This window comes from Onychostoma macrolepis, chromosome 10, assembly GCF_012432095.1.
Source record: "Onychostoma macrolepis isolate SWU-2019 chromosome 10, ASM1243209v1, whole genome shotgun sequence".
Classification (NCBI taxonomy): domain Eukaryota; kingdom Metazoa; phylum Chordata; class Actinopteri; order Cypriniformes; family Cyprinidae; genus Onychostoma; species Onychostoma macrolepis.
Window position 1 is genome coordinate 19,630,922 of NC_081164.1, and position 23,927 is coordinate 19,654,848.

Sequence of the window (23,927 nt, forward strand, 5' to 3'; positions counted from 1 at the left end):
GTGCTGCATGTCTAGCCAACTGTGTTCAAATGAGCATTTCTAAAAAGCATTTTAAGTGTTTCTCTTTGAATCAATACGGTCCCATTTGTGCCGCTGTGTTCTGGCCGTGTGTATGTGGGTCTCTGAGGCTCCATTGATCAGCGTTCTGATGCAGTGCCGCTGCTGTCAGTGCAGTGAGCCTCTCTCTCTCTCTCTTTCTCTCTCTGGCCAGTGTAGCATGTTTCTTGCGGGTGTGTGTGTGGGGGAGAGAGAGGGAGAGAGAGAGAGGAAAAGAAGCCATACAAAATGAGCCTTTCATGATTTGGTTAAGCTCACAGCCCAGTTCTCCGCTGGTCTCTATGGAAACCCCTGAAATGTATGTTGGTGCAGTGGCCTTGGAGCTTCCTGAGCAGGTGACCCCGGAAGTGCTTCTGTAATTGACTGGCTGCATGTGGAAAACGTGGCGTGCTTGTTCGCGAAGCCGTTTGGGATTTTTATCTGGAAGGGACGGATAAATTAATTCCCTGGTTTCTTCAGTATCCCTTGTGAGATTTCACATTTTTTTCTTTGCGGCTTGTAGATCCACAATTAATAGAATACATTTGTATCATTTTTTCCTAATAAAAGACATCTGCACCATTTTTCTAAGCTCAGTTCCTTGGTACAGTGATATATTATAGTTTTTAATAATACTTTGAATTTGTTTTTATTTTTTACATTTTCAGTTTTAATTTTAGTTAAACTTTTAGTCATTTTATAGCGTGTTTTTGTTCATATTTAGTAGTTTTTGCCATTTTAGCTTGTAAATGCACAATTAATACAATTATTTTGTATTATTTATTCCTAATAACAAACATTTGCACCACTTTTCTAAGCTCAGCTCCCTGGTAGAATTTTATTTTAGTATCAGTGAGATACTAGTTTTAATTAATATTTTGAATCCTTTTTTTTTTTGTTTTTTTTAGATTTTCCTTTATAATTTTCATTTTGATTAAAGTTTTAGTCATTTTGTCATGTGTTTTTGTCATTTTTAGTAGTTTTTTATACATGCATGTTTAGATTTAAATTTTATTTTTAGTGCAGATTGAGGTTTTTAGTATCATTTTTGATACTATTATAGTTTTTATTAATATTATGAGTCAATTTTTATATTCATGTTTGCCATTCTCATTTAATTTTAGTTAAAGTTGTGCGTTATTGTCATTTTTAGTAGTTTTTGTTATTAATTTTTATTTTAGTCTTAGTGCCATTTTAGCTTGTAGATACAGTTAAAAGAATTTTGTATTATTTAGTCCTAGTAATGAACATGTGCACCATTTTTCTAAACTAAGCTCCCTTAGTATTTAAATATTATATTTTTTATTAATGTTGAATCAGTTTTTATTTTTACATTTTCTGTTTTCATTTTAATTTCAGTTGAAGTTTTAGTAATTTTGTTGTGTTTTTAGTAGTTTTTTTATACTTATGTATATAGTTTTCATTCATTTTTATTCTAGCTATTTTAGCACATCAAGTTAAACTGAATTAAAATGTCAAATGTTGCAAGTGTCTGAAATATAAAGTATGTTTTATTTCATGTCAGTGAACGTTCATTTCAAGTAACAATTTTTTTTTTTTTTGAATGGTTTTATTTTAAGTTTCAGTTTTAGTTAATTCTAATAACCCTGCCCTGATACTGAACAATGAATGTTTTTGCATGTAAAATCATGCGGAGTTGTTTTCAATGGCTCTTGTGTTGGTGAAGAGCACTCGAGACTGTGCGCATATTAACACACAAATGTAATTGGAACAACAGAACCGTCCTCGCACAGACGGAGCGGAAAGTAGGTGCGATGTTGTTTTTGTAAACTGATGCTAGGGGCCAACTCTGACATACACTCAAATGGACACGGGTAAACAGCACGGCGTAGAGCAAAGTGCCCAATCAGCTGTCGCTTTCCATGAGATGCTTTTTAAGAGAGCTTTTAGCTGAGTCCAGATCAAACAGACAAAAGTGTGTGGGCATATCCATTTGTTTTGCTCAACTGTATGCCTGGGTTTGAAGACCGCATGCTGCACTGTGATGTGCTGGAGAGAAATCAAGGCCATGTTTGCAGTCCTGAAAGCAATGCAAACTGGATATTGTTCTACAAATCATTTGAGATGTTTTAAAATCAGCTTTGATTCAGAACGCTGTAGATTCATTGTGGTTGTTTTTTGAAAGCTCCTGAAATGTGCATGAATGTTATATTTAATGACAAACAAACATATGCTTTTGTTGTATTTATATAATTATGGTTATTATAGGCTTTGCCTGACCCATTTTATTTATTTATTTATTTTTATTTCATTAGTATTGTTTTGCTTTTTTTTTTTTTTTTATTAAATTGAAAATTAATCATTATTTTCTTTTATTTATGGAATTGTTTTTGCAGAAATTTGTTTATTTATTTATTTTTGGCATACATAGTTTAATAGCTATCAAAATGAGGACTTATCATGCATATATATCATATAAATTAGCAACAAATTAGTCCTTAACCCAAATTGCATTTTAAAGAGCATTTTTTAGGATCACTGTTCACATTAGTGTTCAATCATTACCTTTGAGACATTTCTAGAATTCAAATTTTATGTTTAATTAAGATTTATTCTTGTGAGAAGGTTTTTTTTTTGTGCTCAGATAAATAAATAAAACCTTTTGCATTTTAGATTTTTTTTTTTTAATCAAACAATTTATGTACTTTATTTTTAATTTTGACATTTATATCACTTAACTTTGGAACAATTTTGTCTCTAAAATATATTATATAAACAAAATATATAATATAAACCTTGCCATAGATGATACAAATAAAAAAAAAAAGGTCTAGGATACTGTGAACAAATTTTCACTCAAAATGCTGCTAGTAAATTTCACAAATAAAACAAAAAATTGAACACACTGAATTAAACGTGAAATTCTGAAGTAGAAAGACTAATATACATTGTACAGTATATTACATACTCCAATAATCGTAAGTTTTATTCACAGCTTTGAAAAATGATTTAAATGTAAATTAAATCAATTATTTAAAATTAATTTTCTTTTAGATGAATTTTCACATAATAAAACAAAACAAAAAATCCTTTGCAAGGACTTTAAAAAAATCATATCTGTTTCATCTGTTTTGTACAGTAGCAGTATGGGTATATTTTAATTTTGTTCTAGTTATAAAGTCAGTGGTTGGGAAGGTTAAAGCTGTGTCACAGAAAAGCACAATGTGCATTAGAAATAGACATAAACAGATATGTGGTGTGAGTCAGATGCACACACACACACACACACACACACACACACACACATACACAGCACCACTCAACCCAGTAGCTCTTTCTCCAGCGTATCAGTAATTCCAGGAGTCGTTTGGCATAATGGCATTTTGATGATCTGCTTGTACTAACTGTTTAGCCAGCAGTAAGGCTGATCAGTGTTCATATTTTCCATCAGCACAGCTTATTGTCAATCAGCAGGAAATATGCCTGACAGACGGCCCTGTGCTGGTGGCCGTAATGTGTATTTATTTCCTGCTTTGATGACTTGGCAAGAAAAAGCACGTTCGTATTTTTCCACTGATGAGGACTTTCAGGCTTTTTTTTTAGTAAAGAAGCTTGATGACTTTAGCACAAACCTCTGCGTTCCTCCAGCCACTGTGTCCAGCTTAAACAGGGAGTTTTTCCTGTAAGTGCAGCAGTGGAGCTTTTTAGTCTGTTGTTGTGAAAGAAATAAATGCTAGAGGTTGTTTTTGGTGAGTCTTGATCAGAGAATAGATGGATTCATGTGCTTCATGGTTTTTGAGGTCTTGCATGCAGTGTTTACACCTGTCCTTATATATATATATATTTATTACTTTCTTAGAAGTCATTTCAGTACAAAATAATGTATTTAAGATTTAAAGATCTAACATCTATATATATGTAAGATATTATATTTTTACATCTGAATAATAGATAAATATATATTATTTTAGATAATATCAGATATTATTTTTTTGTCTCAATGAGTCTTTAAGAGAATTTAATACAACCATTCTTACGTATAATGTTAGTTCCTAAATAATGATTTCTAAATCATGACAAAATGTATATATTTTCATATAAATCCAGATTTGAATATTGCAGAAATGACATATTACAGGCTGTAGATGTTTACAATGTGAACATTGTAAATGTTCTTTTTTAAAATATAAAACAACAACATCACTGTCTAGTTAATGATTTCTATTTGATTTTCAGTCACTAAATAATGTCTTATATTAGTGATATTTAATAATACTGGTTAATGTTAATTCAGGTAAATGAAGTCGAATGTCAAATGAAGCACATTTTAGGTTACTTGACAAAGTATTAATAAAGTGTTAATGATATTTAGAGCGAATGTGTTACTTTAATTTTTTTACAGTCCAAATGAGTTGTTAACCAACATATTTTTAACCTAAATAAATATAATGCACATTTGAAGTTGCCTCCAATATTCATATTAGCGATCATCTAGGTTTTACAAATTACAGTAGTAAAATAAATTTAAATTAAATTATAATCTATAACCTAAGGTGGTTGTGGCCCTGACAAAAAAATGTATTACTGTATGATTCTCTTCTGTATAGAACTCATGGAGAAAATGGGTTAAATATGGTCCCCTCAGTCCTAGATATGTGGTTACATTCTTGATTTTTGTCCATGAGTTAACAGGGTCTGTTTGATCACTGAATGTGTCCGTGTAGCCGAGCAGACAAAAAATTGGGCAGAATTTCAACAGCCAGAAATGTGTAACATTTACAGAGGTCCCAGCAAATGTCTCATTAAAGCTGCTCTCGCCTCAGGTCTGTTCTGTTTCCATTGCATTCTCTATCGGCCCGTCCCCAGAAGTGATTATGCTAATTGCTGTTTGATCAGATGATTAAATTATAATTCGATTAATCCTGAGCACTAAATGCTCTGAATACATTTACATCTGCTTGGCTGCGTCAGAGCGCAGGGGCGCGAGCTTTCTGCCATGCAGCCAGTGAGGAGAGGAGACGAGCTCTGACCTGAGACTCGCACCCAAATATTAGCACATGCACATGTTTGGAAGAGGGCAGGAACTGAGACACTGGGATACTGTAAGCTGTTTAACAAAACAAAACAATAAAGAGTTTGAATTAATTATAGTACAAAGTATTTAGATTAGTGGTGAACCAATCGATATACGTATAAATAAACTAAAATAAATAAAACTGCTGAAATTATTTAAATAACATAATATGCTAAATAAGTTTTTAAGTTAGTTTTGTCTGTCAATCATTCAGATCTGGTTATTTTTTGGGCTCAGTTTATTTTGGTTGTCCAAAACGACCTTTTCCTGTTATCTTACAATGTGGAACTGATAATTACCCATCTTCGTTTTTTTCACTGCCTATGCTTCCATGGGGAAATTATCGGACCGATAAAGATGGCATGATTCTTCACTGTGGAGCTGCACTTTGTTTTGCATCATAAACACTTGATTTTAGAGGAAATAGGTGTCCTAAGTAAATCACACTTGTCTCTGTGAGTTTCCGACTATGTCAACTTTTTTTTTTTAGCTATTCAGAAAATTCGTATGGGACTCATACAAACACCTAACACCTACAGTTCGTTCGTACGAATTAGCCACCTTGTAAAATCCGTACGAATTGTCTGTGAGATAGCATTGCTATCAAAAATGCTTCTTCTATGGCTACGTTTACACTACTGCGTTTTCGTTTTGAAACGTGTCCGCCATCTAAATACTTTGGTACCTTCCTATACATATCTATGGTTGTACCTGCATGAATTGTCATGTGACATGCGTTTTCGGGTCGTGTAGTGTGGATGGAGATTGTTTCTGAAACGGTGAAAATGCAAGTGTAGACGAGGATCATTTTCATTTTAAAACGAAAACTCACTAGTGTAAACAGGGCCTATGGCGTCACTACGAAAACCTAGTGTAGGGGGAGGGACATTCTAGAGGGAATTTGATTGGACAAATATCTGCGTAGTGCAGGATGAGTCATCAACATTTTTGTGCTGTTTTCCCAATATGGAAAGACTTGTAGTATATATTATATTCATATATGAACACAACTGGTGTAGAATGTACTTTCAAAGAATAGATTTTTTACTCAGAAATTGTGGCAATTAACGCATTGAATTAAATGTGAAATTTTGAAGGCATTTACACAAATGAAAAACGTTTTATAGGTTCTGTCCGTTCTTTTACACGACAATGTCCTTTTGAAAATGTGTTTCAGTGTGTATGTTTTTGAAAACAGTGCCATTATTGTTTTTGTGTGAATTTGTGAAAAGTGTTCAGTCTACCGGTTTGTGCGCAGACGCATAGTGTTTCTGTACAAAATTACATTGCCAACTACTGGTCTGGCATAATACTGCATTTTTAGTCATTTTCGCAGATCCATGTGAACAGATTGTTTTGACAATATTGTTTTGACAAAGAATGTTTTACAGTCATGTAAACGTACTCTTTTCTTGTAAAATGTACTCCAAAAATCTGTTTTATTTACAACTTCACGTACGTATTATAAATGATATATTATTATATTATATAATTTTTTCAATAAATCAGTCATTTGATTAGTTGTTTAATTAAGTATAGCATAGATTTGGTTCAGTTGAGAATATGCAATCAGTATGAGTTGTTGTAGTACACGTGTCTCTGGGATACGAGGGGACGTCAGCCCAGCGTGAGCAGCCACGACTCGTTTAGCTCTGCCTCGAGTTCCCTCATCATCCGAGTCAGCGGCGCTTTAGATTCAGACATCAGCGGCGTCAGCTCTCGTAATTGATGTAGATCCACGGAGGCCGTTTGATCTCCTTCTCACCACCAGGGAGGCTCTAAACGAACGTTTGCTCTGACATTATTCAGATGATATTCAAATCATCTCACTTAAGAGATGAGAAAAAAAAGAGATGAGAAACTTCGCTTTTCCGGTGGGACTCGCTCTGCTCCCACTCTCACCCTTTCCTCGGCATCTGGGGGTTTTCTTCGGCTTTACATATTGGCAATGAGCGGGGCTCCATTAACCCAGACACGGCTGGGTTGTGCTTAATATTCATGAGAGCAAATTGCAAGCTGGTTAAATTGCGGTGCTCCACTACAGCTCCCTGACGCCAGGCCCACTATAGCCTCGGGGCAGGGACTGGAATTCTGACTCTCCCGGCTGCTGTTCCGGGCTCCCCTGCACTCTCTGCCTTAATTACCTTGAGCCCGTGACGTTCCGTCAAGGTTCCGCAGCCCGCGGGGGGGAAACACCCCTCCTATCTGCTGCACAGACAACAGCCCAGACACAGCCGGCCTGCAGCCAACAGAGTGACCCATCCACCCACACCAGAGCCAAGATTTCATCCTCAGAGAGCTGCTGATTTTACGCTTTGCACCATTTAAAGACATTCTAACGCGGCGTTGGATTTAGAAAACTGGTCCCTTTATACATTTCAAAATTTGTTTGTTTTTATGAATTATACATAAGAATTCATCACAAAAATATTTAATCGGTCTGAAAATGATTCATTTTACTAAACATGCAGATTTAGAATAGAATGATGGAGCATGTTTTACTTACAAAAAAATGATATGCTATTGCTACATTGTTCTCTTTTTTTTGACAGTTTCCATATGTATTTTTTCTGAATTATACAGAAGCAATTCATCACTAAAATACTCAAATTATCCAAAAAAAAAATTATATATATAAAAATGTTTTTTTTTTTTTTGTGAATAATATACCTGCGAAAATATTCAAATCATCAAAATATATTTGAATATTTGATACAGTTTTGCAAGGGTCAGGGGATATTTCAATTTTAGGCATTACCGTGTTTAACGTATTGAGGCAGTTATTGTATTTATACATGAGCAATTCTTTATAGAGTATCCCAAAAATATCTGAACTTTTCTTTTCTTTTTTTTTAAGTTAAAGAAGGTAATATCGTGATATACTGTAAGAATATGGTAATCATTCAATACCATAGTGTACATTAAACTGCCATGGGAATCATCTGATAGTGAACAGTGGTACTGCAACATCTTTTTGTATGGGTTTATTGTGACTTAATGGTTGTAAGGGTTAATACCCGAGCCACCCTTGCGGTTTGCAGGGTAAATATTGATCGCACATTACTTAAATAAATCGCCTGGCTAGTTTTGAAAAGAGTCCCATGATGGCTGGTTACACACTATCAGTGGACAAATGCTGATGTGTTTTCAAAAGACAAACCCATATTTCTGCTCGCCCTAAATGCAATTGTCATTCCGCTCAAATGCTCCTCATTACAAACATCCAGTCAGACCTGTCACACTCATATATAATGAACATTTATTTTTGTTTTCAAAGATTGACTTCTCTTTTTGCAACACTGGCTTTTTATAAAGCTGCTTTCACAACACTTAAATGAAATAAAACTGCACTGTAAAATCTGAAAATATGATTAATGAATATAGTGCGATAAATTCAGTTATTTTAAGTATTTAATATTTTGTTTGACTTTAAAATATTTATATTATTATATTATATTTATAAATATTTATTATAAGCCACCTTTAAACTGTTTTAACAGCACTGTAAATGATGAAAATATGATTTTGCTTTAAAAGCTTTACTTAATCTTTTAAAATGACTTTTGGTGACATTTAATGTACTGGGATGAATTGAGTTATATTAAATAATAATATTTACTTTTTAATATTTTACTTTTTCAAAGTTACTTTGAAAATATTTATTTTACTTTTATTGCTATCATTTTTGTGGGTTTCTAGCCTAATACATATATATTTATATAGATATATTTAATATATTTATTTAAAATGTTCACCTACTGTATACTGTATGAAACTACTCATTACTGATCAGTACAGAGTTATTATTTAAATAGTGAATATTTTAAAAATAGTCTTATTTAAATAAAAAGATTTTATTTGATATTATTTTCATTATATACATTGTTAAACGTTAGCCAGACCTTCATCGTAATCGCATAGAATAGATTGTTAAAGCAAAACGTGCGCTCGTCTGACCACCCTGCCCCTAGATCAGCTTGACTTTAAAATGGTCTCTGCCCTTGAGCTGTCACATGCTCACCCCATAAATATCACCCTGAGTCAAGCCCAGACAGGGCCACAGAGGGACAGCGCGTTAGACACTCTCTCAGCGGGAATACAATGATCGACTCTGAAAGACAGAAACAAGCAGCGACAAAGAAAGCGCTCTGTCCGTTATTTCAGGCAGATAAGAATCGCTGTTAATCAAACAGCCTGCAGCACTTTCTGAAAAAGCCAGATTAATTATAAATTCATTCAATTCATATTTGAAGAGTCGTGTCTGGTCGCTCCTATCGTTTAGATAATTGAGAGCAGAATGATTCTGACGGCGTCGCTAAGCATGTGCTGAGTTTTACTATCTGAATTGAATCAGATTAACAGATGCTGACCATGCAGATTTTTAAAGATGAAGAGTGCATCAGTGCTTGAATCCACACACATGCTTTACTGCATGATGTCTGAGGTGCTAAATCACATGCTTCACGTCTGGATAACAGCTGCTGGCTTCTTTACGTCGTCTTCTTGTGTCTGAGGGAATGGGCTGTTTTATAGTGAAGATCTTTTTGGTAGCTGCATATATTATGATTTTTTATTAGATAGATGTAAAAAGATATATAATAAATAGAGATATTTAATAAATACTGTTGTAAATTGTATTTAATATTACATAAAATAAATTAGAACATTTAAAATGTTCACCTAATTGGTTTATTTATCTTGACTTATTTCAAAGATATGTGACCCTGGAGCATAAAACCAGTCATAAGTAGAACTGGTGTATTTGTGGCAATAGCCAACAATACATTGTGTGGGTCAAAAATAATAAACTTTTCTTTTATGCCAAAAATCATTAGGATATTAAGTAAAGATCATGTTACATGAAGATATTTTTTTTTTATTTCCTACCATGAATATATCCAAACTTAATTTTTTATTAGTAATATGCATTGCTAAGAACTTCATTTGGACAAATTTAAATGCGATTTTCTCAATATTTGATTTTTTTTTTTTGCACCCTCAGATTCCATATTTTCAAATAGTTGTATCTTGGCCAAATATTGTCCTATCCTTACAAAAATAAATGCGCTTTCCATTGATGAATGGTTTGTTAGGATATGACAATAGACCTAAATTGTCCTATCATAAATATCTTCATGGAGCATGATATTTAGGCTACTTTAGGTTTTTGGGCATAAAAGAAAAATCAATAATTTTGACCCATACAATATTTTGTTGGTTATTGCTACAAATTTACTCATGCTACTTATGACTGGTTTTGTGGTCCAGGGTCACATACAGAGATATTTAATAAATACTATTATATGACAAGTATTTATGAGAAATATTAGATTAAATAAATCAGAACATTACATTTTTTATTATTATTATTTTTGATCCTGACTTTTTATCTAATAATAATCTAGTAATAATACTGTTTTAATGGAATTATATACAGTGGTAGTGCATATAATATCTGTTAAAATGCTGCAGGGTATCACTGTATAATCTCAGTATTGACATAAAGTCTTTTAATATTTAATGATTCTTCTTAAGATCCAAAGTTCTTTTGATCCTTCACTGATTCTTTGCCTTATGTTTAGTGTGGAAAAAAATTGTTGGATTGTTAGTGTTATGTTAAATGTTGAAAGGTGTGTGCTAAATACAGATTTATAAATTGAAAAAAAAAAGAAAAGTTTATTGAATATAAAATATGAAAATATTTTGATATGTATCTCTCTTTGTCCTATTAACTCTCTGACCTTTAAAAAGGATGTTGGGACATGAACATGAATTGTGCTGTGATTGAGAGTAGATGTTGACCACAAACGGTCAAATGGATAAGAAATAGCTTGACTTTCTATTGTCATTTTTCAGTCTGCTGATTCCACTTGTGTTCTATTTCCATTTATCTGTGTTTTTTATCTTGGGGAATCAACCAGAGAAAGGGTATAAATATTTTATTTTTTATGTGCTTTTAGACAATAGTAGCTTTATCTATGGCCCAGAACTGAGCTCCATTATCTATAAAATACCCCAGGGCACTGAAATTGGTTTTCATGCCCAGCATGTCCATCTGAAAATGTAAGTTATAAGTGAACAAATCCATTTAAATTCAAAATGGCTTTACTGGCATTACTGTGTTGCAACACTGCCAATGGCCATTAAAAATGTAATGAATTAATACAAAGTATTAAAATACATGAGAAATTATGTGGTTTCATTAAAACAAGGTTCAGGACTCATTCTGTAAATTAAATCATTTTAAAAGTCCCAGTGGAGAAATGTGGCTGGATTTGGCCTTGCCTGGCTACATTTCCAGTACAATCTATATCAGTTTTATTTGAAAGATTAGTACATTTAGAAAGATTAATACAGTACATTTTCTGAGCTACCTGAATCTTGCAAGTCGGCAAGAATTTGAGTTCCAAATCTGAGAGGTTTTTGCATCTATGTAAGTATGTATAATTCTGAACCGTGAAATTAATAGACCAGTGACTAAAAAGTGCCAAGACTAACTGTTTTAATATATTTATGAGCTGTTAAAGTAATTCATCCCTGGAGATGTGTAGACCAGCTGTGACAAACAAGCTGTTAGTTCTTTCATATAGAGAAAAAGAGTCTTGCGTTCTGATGAACTCTAGAAGCACTAACCACGCATCCTCTCCTGTCTCCTGCAGTTCTCAGTGAAGACCTACATTCCAGCTTGTATTTTGTCAATGCATCTCTGCAAGAGGTAGTGTTCGCCAGCACCACGGGGACTCTGGTTCCCTGTCCTGCAGCAGCGGTGCCGCCCGCTACCCTGCGCTGGTATCTGGCCACCGGCGAGGAGAGCTACAACGTCCCAGGGATCCGCCATGTCCATCCAAACGGCACTCTCCAGATCTTCCACTTTCCTCCGTCCAGCTTTAGCAAAGTGATCCACGACAACACTTACTATTGCACAGCGGAAAATCCTTCAGGGAAAATTAGAAGCCAAGATGTTCATATTAAGGCCGGTGAGTGTTTAAAGATATTTACAGATTGTTGCAAGATTGTTTTAAAGCCAAATCGAAATGAGAGTTTTGTGAATTTTAGTAACTGTCTGTTTGCTTTGAATTGCATATACTGTAAAATTGCCAGTCATTTAGATTACACAGTTTTGGCATAAACATATAACATAAATACTACAACAAACTAAATTATCGGTGCCATTGTGCTTCGGGCGTCGCAAGTTTGAGTCCCGTCTCGCAGACCTTTCCCAATTCCAAAAATCTCTCTCTCTCTCTCTCTCTCTCTCTCTCACTTTGCTTCCTGTCCTCTCTACACTGTCCTATCAAATTAAAGGCAAAAAAAAAAAATGAAATTAGTAAACGTAATGAGATTTCTGTAAAAGTACTAATAAACTAAATGCATTTTAAACACAACCAGTTTTATCTATTTATCATCAGTAAATCCTATTTGTTTCAACTATCTTACATTTCAACTAACTGAAGATTTTAACTGTTCAAGGTTTTTAGATGAATAAATTCATTATGAAAAGATTTATGCTCATTCTAAATGATTTGAATAAAACAAACAATTTTGATTGCAGTATATTTTGTTAAAATAGTCTGATCCGAATGGATACAAATTTTCGGTAACACTTTATTTTAAGGTGTCATAATACCTTAAGCAGTAGCCGTTGTACTTACATGAAATAAAATGTACTTACCATGTAACTAAGTTATGGAACAGCCTGTAATTACAGTTTGTAATTATGTAGATGTAATAGGCAGCTACTGTTACACATTCGGTATGTCACTGAATACACATACAGGCCGAGTCTGTTACACAGCTACTTGTACACTTAAGTACAATCTTGATACACTTTATTTTAAGTAGCTTATGCCTGTGTAATATTCTGTAATTTTAATGTAATTACAAAGGTATTACATGTATTTAAGCTGTGCACTGGTGGGTTAACTCAAACTATGGTGCAGCTGGATAAGGTGAATAGTATAGAGATACATGAAGTACACTTAAGTACAATCTTGAAATACACTTTATTTTAAGTAGCTTATGTTGGTGTACTTACATTTATAATTACGTTGTATAAAGTCTGCAACACACATGTAAAAATCTTTTGGTTACATAAGTAGCTGTGTAACAGTAGCTGCCTATTACATGTACTGTACATAATTACAAACTGTAAGTATAGGCTGTTCCATAACTTAGTTACATGGTAAGTACATTTTGTTTCATGTAAGTACAACGGCTACTACTAAGTACTTAATTAGGTAATTACTCTGTATTATGGACACCTTAAAATAAAGTGTTATCAAATTTTCTATGCAGCTCAAATACAAAAATCTTAAATACATGCCTAAATATTGTTTCTGAGTGTAAATGTTGGCAAAATTTATGAAATTTTATGAAATACAAATTAAATTTGTTAATGACTCATCCTGCACTACACACATTTTTGTCCAATCCAATTCCCTCTAGAATGATAACGTCCTTCCCCCTAATATAATTTGTAACTGACTGGGAAGTAGCAAATCATTGCTCATAAATAAATAAAACAATAAATTTCATGAGGTTTATGTGTAAAATGTGAACAGAACAAGCATAATACAACCCGAGTTCCGGAAATGTTGGGGCGTTTTTTAAATTTGAATAAAATGAAAACTAAAAGACTTTCAAATCACATGAGACAATATTTTATTCACAATAGAAAATAGATAACATAACAAATGTTTAAACTGAGAAATTTTCAAATTTTATGCACAAAATCAGCTCATTTCAAATTTGATACCTGCTACAGGTCTCAAAAAAGTTGGGACTGGGGCATGTTTACCATGGTGTAGCATCTCCTCTTCTTTTCAAAACAGTTTGAAGACGTCTGGGCATCGAGGTTATGAGTTTCTGGAGTTTTGGTGTTGGAATTTGGTCCCATTCTTGCCTGATATAGGTTTCCAGCTGCTGAAGAGTTCGTGGTCGTCTTTAACATATTTTTCATTTAATGATGCACCAAATGTTCTCTATAGGTTCAGTTCAATTCAGCACCCGGACTCTTCTACTACGAAGCCATGCTGTTGTAATAGCTGCAGTATGTGGTTTTGCATTGTCCTGCTGAAATACACGTCGTCTGGAGGGGAGCATATGTTGCTCTAAAACCTTTTATACCTTTCAGCATTCATAGTGCCTTCCAAAACATGCAAGCTGCCCATACCGTATGCACTTATGCACCACCATACCATCAGAGATGCTGGCTTTTGAACTGGATGCTAATGACACGCTGGAAGATCTCCCTCCTCTTTAGCCCGGAGGACACGGCGTCCATGATTTCCAACAAGAATGTCAAATTTGGACTCTTCTGACCATATTACACGTTTCCACCTTGAAACGGTCCATTTTAAATGAACCTTGGCCCACAGGACATGACAGCACTTCTGGACCATGTTCACATATGGCTTCCTTTTTGCATGATAGAGCTTTAGATGGCATCTGCAGATGGCACGGCGGATTGTGTTTACCAACAGTGGTTTCTGGAAGTATTCCTGGGCCCATTTAGTAATGTCAATGACAGAATCATGCCGATGAGTGATGCAGTGTCGTCTGAGGGCCCGCAATTTGACGTTGAGGAACAATCTTTTTACGCACTCTTTCACAGATTGGAGAGCCTCTGCCCATCTTTAATTCTGAGAGACTCTGTCTCACTAAAGGCGGGCATACACTGTGCGATTTCAGCAAGGTATCAACTCACACTGTACGAGAAGATCGCATGCGATGTAAAGCCAAAGCTCACGATTTATGTGCTTACACTATACGTGCGAAATACTCGGGTTGCACTTGCGTAGATGATGACACCGTATATGGACGATAGCCAGAGATAACTTATCGATAAATTATCGGTGATATCGTGAGGATTTGGCATTTCCAATTAGTGTATTAAATTATTATTATTATTATTATTATTATTATTATGGTAGTTTTATTATTAAATTTATAGGTCTACTACAATTAATTTGCCCCGAAATAATTGCGCATTTACCGCAAAACTGAGAAATAAATTTAGATATATTCCACAATTAATAGGCCTATAATTAAAATTCTCAACCGTATATAGCGTATGTCTGGACTCCGAACACTGAATGAACAGCTTAATGAATATTCAGTCAATGAAAATAAAACCTTTATTACGGACAAGGAAATTCTCAAAACAACTTGTTTAACACTTGTTTAATACTTCGATTCTGTTGTTGTTGTTTTTTTCACTATGTACAGTATATCAGCCATAAGAGATTTTTATTTTATTTTTTTGAAAATAAATTAAGACAATACCCAATACTACCCTTATCTTTCGTCTCGTCTGAGAGAATATGTGCCATTAATGCAGCGACAGATGCCGAAAGCTCGGTCAGTTTTTACTTTCACTTTCACTTTCTGTAGCTAATGAATTGACTGGATTTGAAAACTTCTTCTCGGGCATTACACTTATGCAGTTTGTAAATTGTTAGTGTGGCATGCACTGGCTCGCCTTCGTGGTTTAAAACTGAAATATTTATAATTTTGCGACGTGTTTGTTTTTATCACTGATTGCAAAATGATGAAAAAATATTATTTCATCTAAAGATCTCCCTCTTTTTGTTTTCTTTCTTGGTGCAATAAAGTTTAAATAGTTAAAGTACTGTTTCCGCGCTGGCGCAGTGAGGGAAAAAGCACTGCGTTTAAGGCAGTCGGTTCGTAGCTTTTTTCAATTGTGCGATACCCTCACGAGGAGCGACCAAAATCCCTGACAAGTCACAAATTCATCCGACTGTCCGATTGCCTGTCGGGAGAGGCTAATCGTTTCTTGTTTCCCCCTGTACACTGAACGAACACTGTACAACAAACGACGCATGACAAAGCTGAAATTCGTCCCGACTCAAAAAAGAGTCGCACAACTCAGAATTCGACTCAAAATCAGATGAAAATCGCACAGTGTATGCCCGGCCTAAGACATCCCTTTTATGTTACAGACCTCATGTCATATAACTTAATTAGTTGCTAGATGTTCTCCCAGCTGAATCTTTTCAAAATGTCTTGCTTTTTCAGCCCTTTGTTGCCCCCGTGCCAACTTTTTTGAGCAGGCATCAAATTTGAAATGAGCTCATTTAGTGGATAAAAGTGTAAAATTTCTCCCTTTAAACATTTGTTATGTTATCTATGTTCTATTGTGAATAAAATATTGGCTCATGTGATTTGTCCCAACATTTCCAGAATTCGGGTTGTGGATATATGTTCACAAACAGATATATTTTCAACAAAATATTTTGCTTCTCAGGTCACTTTATCTTGTTTTTTAAAAGGCCAAAAATGTGTAATTTCTGCACCACTATTGTCGCTAAACCAAACTGCAAAACTAATGACTGTATTCAGACAGGTTTGACTCGTGCCATCTGTCATTGGCAGAGGCGGACAAAGTACACAACTCCATTACTTGAGTGAAAGTACAGATACTGCTGGTCAAATTTGACTCCATTGCAAGTGAAAGTTGTAAAGACAGATTTTTACTTAAGTAAAAGTACAGAAGTACTTGCTTTTAAAAGTACTTAAGTACCAAAAATTTCCTTTATGTCAATGCACTGTTTTATTATTGTTGTATGCAATACTTGCAATACCTCTGAAGCAACTTACAATACATTACAACTACTGAATACACTGACACCCCTACCCAATCCCACAAAAGCAGGATGGTAGTGATCTCACACAGCTCTGGCAGTGAGTGCACACATCTATGTGTAGCCATTCATCCACATTTTAACAGAGTGGACAGTGAAATTGCTGTAAATACAGAGTGATAAGGAAGAGAAAAAAAATCAAACCTGTTTTAAAACCCAGCAACACAACTGTAGCTGAATAACTCTACAACAACAACACTACTTTAACAAAAAAGAAAAACAGCAAGACTTATTTGACATCAAAACAAAAATGTCAAAAATGCTCTCTAATCACTCTCGCAGTGCTTCGATGTCATACACAGAAAGATCTGTGCAGTGCTGCTTCAAGTCAAACATCTGTGTTTTATTAGGAGACGCACAAAAGTTCTTCTGTGGCTTTATAGGTAATATTTTCACTTACACAGCATGTAGCCCTACAAGAGTGATTACTGATAAACTGTCTGAAAAAAAGAAAGTCACGTATTAGAGAAGGAAAAAAAAAATCACCCACTGACTTTCAAAGCTGCTACATAGTAACAACTTTCTACTTCGAGCACCTTGATAGAAATGTAGTGGAGTGAAAAGTACAATATTTGTCTTTCAAATGTAGTGAAGTTAAAGTCATAAGTTATCAGAAAAAATAATACTCAAGTAAAGTACAGATACTCAAAAAGTGTACTTAAGTACAATACTCAAGTAAGTGTACTTAGTTACTGTCCGCCTCTGGTCATTGGTCAGTCAAACGGATAGTTCCTCCCCAAACTCACACCATTGGCTGAGCCAGTGTTGCTATGCGTGGCTAGTCGGATTCTCAAAGAAATAAAAGATTGTTTTACTAGAGCCATAGAGGTTTAGCCTACTTTTTGGTGAAAGACTTCTTGTCTGCATATTAAGATAGAAGATACTATTAAAAACACAACATATATCTGCAGTCCATATTTATTTATTTTTTTCAAACAATGACAATTAAAGTATCAATCAACATGAACCCTTTCTCTCCAGTGTTACGAGAGCCCTATACGGTCCGTGTGGCGGACCAGACCGCGATGAGAGGCAGCGTAGCGGTCTTCAAGTGCATTATTCCTCCCTCAGTGGAGAACTACATCACTGTTGTGTCATGGGAGAGAGACACCGTACCACTCGTCTCAGGTAAGACACTGGAGGCTTTTGTGCAATTTTATGTTACTTTAAAGGAACAGTTAACCAATGTCATCCCATGTTGCTCCAAACCATTTGCATGAACCACTTGTTTCCATATAATGAAGGCAAATGGGGACTCAAACGTGTTTGACGTCAATGCTGCTATTTGATTTGAGGTTGCATCCACTCAAAGTAATTGTATGGCTTCAGAAGACTTGGCATATAGTGCATGAGTCATATAAACCTTTTAATGATACTTTCATGGTGCTTTTGTGGACCTTCACAGATCCGGTCCTCATTTACTTTCATCATATTGGCCTGGATATTTTTCAGAACTTTTGTGATCCACACAAGAAAGAAAGTCAAACTGATTTGCTATATGAAAATGAGTAAATTACAACATTTTGAGGTCAACGATGTGATGATTTTAAACACACCCCTGAAAATCGGTGCAGTTTTGATCTTCCTAAGCGAATTTTAGCCAATTACAGTACTTGCTTTTCTTGGTTTTTCATCAGTTTAACAACCCCGAGCCTGCTCTTGAAAACACATCCACATCTTTAAGTCGTTTCTTGTCCTGTTGCTGACAACGTGAGATTTATTAGTCTCTAACTTGGCATGCTGTCACAGTAACGCTCTTATAAAGAGCTCCTCTCTCGGCTCACGGCTGTCTAATCCTGAAGAAGTGGACGGTGGCAGTCGTGTCACTGGGATCCACTGTACTGACCTAGTTCCCTTCCAGAGGCAGCGCGGTTTTGAAAATCCGTATCAGCTAAATGGAACACTCGTCTACACAACTGTTTCCTTCCCTCAGGGCCGTCGGCTCGTTTTATGGGGCATTTAGCAAATTCAATAAAGAATCAGAAGTCGTTTAGACTGGGGAGCGAGCAGGGACATTTTCCATAGATGTGTCGCGTTTTTCTATTTGGGTAAAAGACACCAATGAGATATATGAATCTTTTATTCATCTTCAGGGAGTAATGTGACAAATGTTCGCCTGCAGTCTAAATTACAGTCTTTAAATTCTTCAAACATCGCACGTATAATGCTCAATCTCAATTTGTGTGCACATTATATTCCTATATGAATGTCGGAGCCCAAGACGGGTCTATTTCAGCGTAGAACAGAGAAAGTGTGCAATGAATCTGACAGATGTCTGTCATTTAATAGCGACTGTCACAAAACATTAGCTTGCCGCTTGTCTGCACTTCTTTTCCGTGGTAAATATTTCATAGGTAAAGCAATATTCCTGCAAACAACAGTTTAAACACAGTTCACTGCCTGTGGAACACTTTCACCACGCTGTCGAGGGCATTTTGAAGGAATCTGTGTGTGTGCTTGGCGTACATTTGCTAATGGCCCCTCTTAAATTTTCTAAAACCTATTCTTCTGCGCTATTCTATAAATGAAAAAGCTTTCTATGTGATCTCGCATGAGGAAAAGTGAAGCTGCTGTATACTTTTTTGTTATAAAATATTCATTTCTATCTGTATTTCTGTCTAGTGCATTTGGACTTCATCGGGTAGTGAAACGTTTTTATTTTCAAATGTTAGAATTCCACAACTTTGAGATTTGTACTATTGGTATTGATATATGCCTAATGTCCATTTCTAATGTCAGTCATTCAAAAGTTTAGGATCAGATAAGATTTTTAATGTTGTCTCATGCTCATCAAGGTTGCATTTATTTGATCAAAAAACAGTAATATTGTGAAATATTATTGCAATTTAAAATAATGAGTTTATATTTGAATATACTTTAAAATATAATTTATTCCTGTGATGCAAAGCTGAATTTTCATTAGCCATTACTCCAGTCTTTAGTGTCACATGATCCTTCAGAAATCACTCTAAAATGCTGATTTATTATCAATATATATATCTTTTTTGAAACCTGTGATATTTTTTCAGGATTCTTTGATGAATAAAAAGATAAAAAGAACAGCATTTATTCAAATTATAAATCTTTTCTAACAATATAAGTTTTTTTTTTAGTTTTTTTTTATAAATTTCTGCCATTTGTGTAAAAGGTAAACATTGCAAGTCTGATTGGTGATGCATTAGTCCTCCTTTAAATAGAAGATTTGAATTATTATTTTTTTTTTTTAAGATTTGAGTTATCCAAGTCCATAGTATAAAAAGTGTGGGATAAATTACACCTTGATGGTTAGAGTTTGTGAAAAATGCAAATAATGGGCAATAATACCAGTAATCTTTGCCATAGCAAGCACCACTAACTCTGGTTTCATGGCTGAAGTACATGCAGTATTATTTGGTATTGCACAGGTGTTTTAGTCGCAGGGGATTCTGGGAAGATCTGGTTGCAGGCGGCTGTGTTATGCAGCGGTGAGCCACAGAACAAACCGCTACAGGCGCTTTAGAGAGTCCTTAGCATTCCACACACATGCCTCGCACTGAGACCTCTGGCCAGAACAACCACTAAAGAGAGAGAGAGAGCGTGCCAGCGATACAGACCCTTTCTGTTCTGTTTTTTCCTCTCTTTCTGGTTCCACCCTGCTCATATTCCGCAGTGAGCAAATGCATTTTGGTGCAGACAGATTGGCGAACATATAAAAATACATTCTACTCGGAGAAGCTTGTATGTATTGATGTAGATTAAATGCCGTAAAAATCCCACCTCAGGCTTTGCTGTGCATCAACTGAAGCTGGTGGCATGCCGGAGATTTTCCTTACCATGTTTTCCAGTTATGTTGTTGACATTTTGCAAACCATTGAGCAGCAAGCTGACCATTCACTGAAAATCACATTTGGCGCCCAACGTGGGGCGTAGCGCTCATTTAACCCAACACCAATTTAATGGAGTGAATCTAACAAGGCCCAGCAGTAGCGAATAGATTCATTAGCACTAATCTGCTTCATAAATACTCATAAATGCTCAGTATTTTGAGATCGTTTAGCTGGTGAGGCTGAAAGCAATCAATACACTCCTACATTTTGACAAATATGGAAAGCAGAACACAAGTTTTAACCTTTCAAACGTGTAGATATGCTTGAAAACGAAAGAAAAATGTTGCGTGGCATTCAGAAGGATCGTAGAGGAGCGCTAATGTTTTCAACTGGTCCCACTGCGGCTTTTTTCCTCCAAGCTGGGTGAGGCTGAGCTCTCGCCTCTGCAGTCCGTGTTTCTGTTTATGACAAGCAGGATTGGGGACTTTTGTCCTCGGTTTTCCCTGTGATTGGTTGAGGTATTGTTATCCAGAGAAAAATGGGTCAACCAGCCCGCCGAGGACAGCATGTGTAAACAGGCAAACCGGAGAGAAAGTGGCTCTGGGGTGGTGAGTGACGCTCTCTCCAGCCAAACTGTTTAAAAACCTTTTCTGTACATCAGTGCTCAGTGAGCAGAATTCCCAGAATTCCCAAACCTCTCTCAATCCCTGCGTCTTTTCCACTCTGACAGAGACAAGCAAGGCTTAGCCAGATAAATAAAAGGGATACTCTGAAAAAGAGAAGAAGAAAATCAATATCGGTGTGCATTAATCATGCTGCGGGTGCCAGAGAGAATTATGGGTACACAGACAGAGAGATGCATGTGTGCTTTCGCATAGGAACGGTTCTCAGGGCTCACTGGTTTCTCAGGCATCCGATTAAAGTGATTGTGAGGAGTTTGTGATTTCTTAAATATTATGGATTATGTTAATGCTGAATGTTGAAATATTTATGAACAGATGGTTGATATTCGTTGTTGTTTAAGAAATGGTTCTTCATGAAATGGTACTTCATTTACTGTTATAGTCAATGTGAATTCAAAACGAACCCTTTTAACTTTTTTAGAGGTTAAGTGTATAATTCCTAAACCACTAGCAGCAAGTTTTCCTGAAGTTTCCTAAATATTCTTAGACATGGCTCAGTGGGCATCATTCATGAAACACGAGCAGAGCATTTCTTTTGTGTGTAAATCGTATGTAAAGCCGTTCTGACGTAAACTTTCGAATTCATGAAGATGTATGCATTTTCAAAATATTAGTTATTTTTATATTCAGTAATATTCTTCAAAATGAGATTCTAGCAATACTTTACTGATGTGGATCATAGCAACAAAAGCGTCTCAGCTGGAGATTAAATCAGTGTTCACAATAGCTAAAAACTATTAAGTGGACACACGTTAATTGAATATTTATTGCTAGGCCTATTAGTCTTTTTTGCATTTATGCAATAAACTGGAGCCAAACTTGAAAAGAAAGTACAGAATATTCCACGGCATTCCTGGACAAGAAACTTACGCATACACACACACACACACACACACACACACACACACATATTAGCCCTTTCAAATATACATATATAGTCAGTTCTTGGTCATTTGAAAGATATGCGGAATCCAGTCTATTCTGATTTCAGTTTAATCTTTGTTAAATCGCTCACATGCTGGTGTTGATTACAGTTCTTCCCACACAGATGATTAAACCCCAGCTTCAGAATGGATCATATCCAGCTTAGAAAACACATCATAAAAATAACATTTTGCTTCCCTAAAGACTTAAATTGGAACATAAAAATTGTCCCCCAATCTGGCTAATTATGATGATGTCATAATCCTCATTTGACCTTTGACTCCTTATTCTTCATCTGCAAATCAGTTTCCCCACAGCAGCAGCTAATCACTCTTGAGGAGCGTGTCCATGAGCCCTTATCGTCAGCGGACAGCTGCCGCAGTGTGTTTGAATGGAGGCGACGTTTGTTCAGTGTTCATTGTGCTCATGACCACAGCCCCATAACACACCGCTTCCCTGCTATTGTTTACAGAGAGAAAAGGGAAAAAACCTGGCAGGCGCTTTCATGATAATCTTTGAAATGTTCGTGAGTAGGGGAAGAGGGTGAAACGTTTGGTAAAGGAAGAGTAAAACGCTCAAGGTTGTTTACGTGGCAACACTATACCACGCTATTCGAAAACAAACAAAGCTAACGGCTAACAGCTACAAGGACTTAGCTGTTATTGCGCTTAACTCTGCAGTTCACATCTGATGTGTGTTTATTCACCGATTTATTAGAAATTCACTGCACTGGAGACCTGCTAACCTACCTTAGGGTGGATTTTGGTGTTTTTATCGGCAATCAAGGATGGTTTGCGTTTAAGTAAAAGAAAAAAAAAATCATTACAAAATTATAAGACAATAGCATAAGACAGAAATGCATTTTGGGATGAGGATAAAACTTCTGTATTCCTCAATAAATAGAAATGTTGTTGCTAGGGTTTTCCGCTGTTAGCTACACAGGTAAATGATTGGCTGACACATTGCATGCCTCTTCTATTTGTAGCCAGTAAAATCTTCTGCGCCATTTTTTTTAGTAAATTGCCTGGAGAAATTGAACAAAATAGCTGAAAAGGGAGAGGGGGGGGTTGCGTTTCATCTAATTGAGAGCTTCATATTATCTGTGCGGAGAAGATAAGCCCTGTTCTCTTAACAGTTATTACTCACTCTGTTTGTAAGTATGTTTCATCCTTTCTCTGGCGCTCTGAGGTTTCAGGCCTGCCATCTCTCTTCCCCCCGCCACAAAGCTTTGCCGCTAGTGCAACTGCTCAAACATGCAAACTCCAAAATGGAGGCCAAATCATGTGACGGTGAGCAGCCATCTTCTGTGTGACTGTGCAGTCAAGTTTGAGTCAAGACAAGGCTGTTCATTGACACTGCTGAATGAACGTTTTTAAGGATAAAAGGATAGATTCATTGTGTTCATCATTGACATTGTAACATAGATGTGCATGAAACCTGATATGGTTTCAACAAATTTATTGTTCTTTCTTCATGCGTTCATGTACACTGCATAAAAATAAAATAAAATAAATTTAAAAGTAAATTTGAAAAAAAAAAGTGCTTACAGAAGCATTTTTACCAATGTGGTAAGAAAAAATTTTTAAAGTATTTTTTTTTTTTTTTAAACAATAAATCTTTTTTACAATTAAAAAAATTAAAGTAAACTTTAAAAATACAATAATAATAATAATTAATATTATTATTATTCATAGTATTATTATTAATGCTTCATCATTCCCACAACCCTAGACAAGATAATTAATTAATTATTAATAATAATTAATAATAATAAAATATA

The 23,927-nt window shown here is 35.4% G+C and overlaps 1 protein-coding gene across 1 annotated transcript in view; it reads left to right on the forward strand.

Moving 5' to 3' along the window:
* Positions 1 to 23,927, forward strand: part of dscama (Down syndrome cell adhesion molecule a) — an 89,903-nt gene that overhangs the window by 1,919 nt on the left and 64,057 nt on the right. Inside the window, 2 exon segments of the mRNA XM_058790142.1 lie at positions 11,731 to 12,048; positions 17,716 to 17,862. Of these exon segments, the coding sequence (XP_058646125.1) occupies positions 11,731 to 12,048; positions 17,716 to 17,862 (465 nt within the window).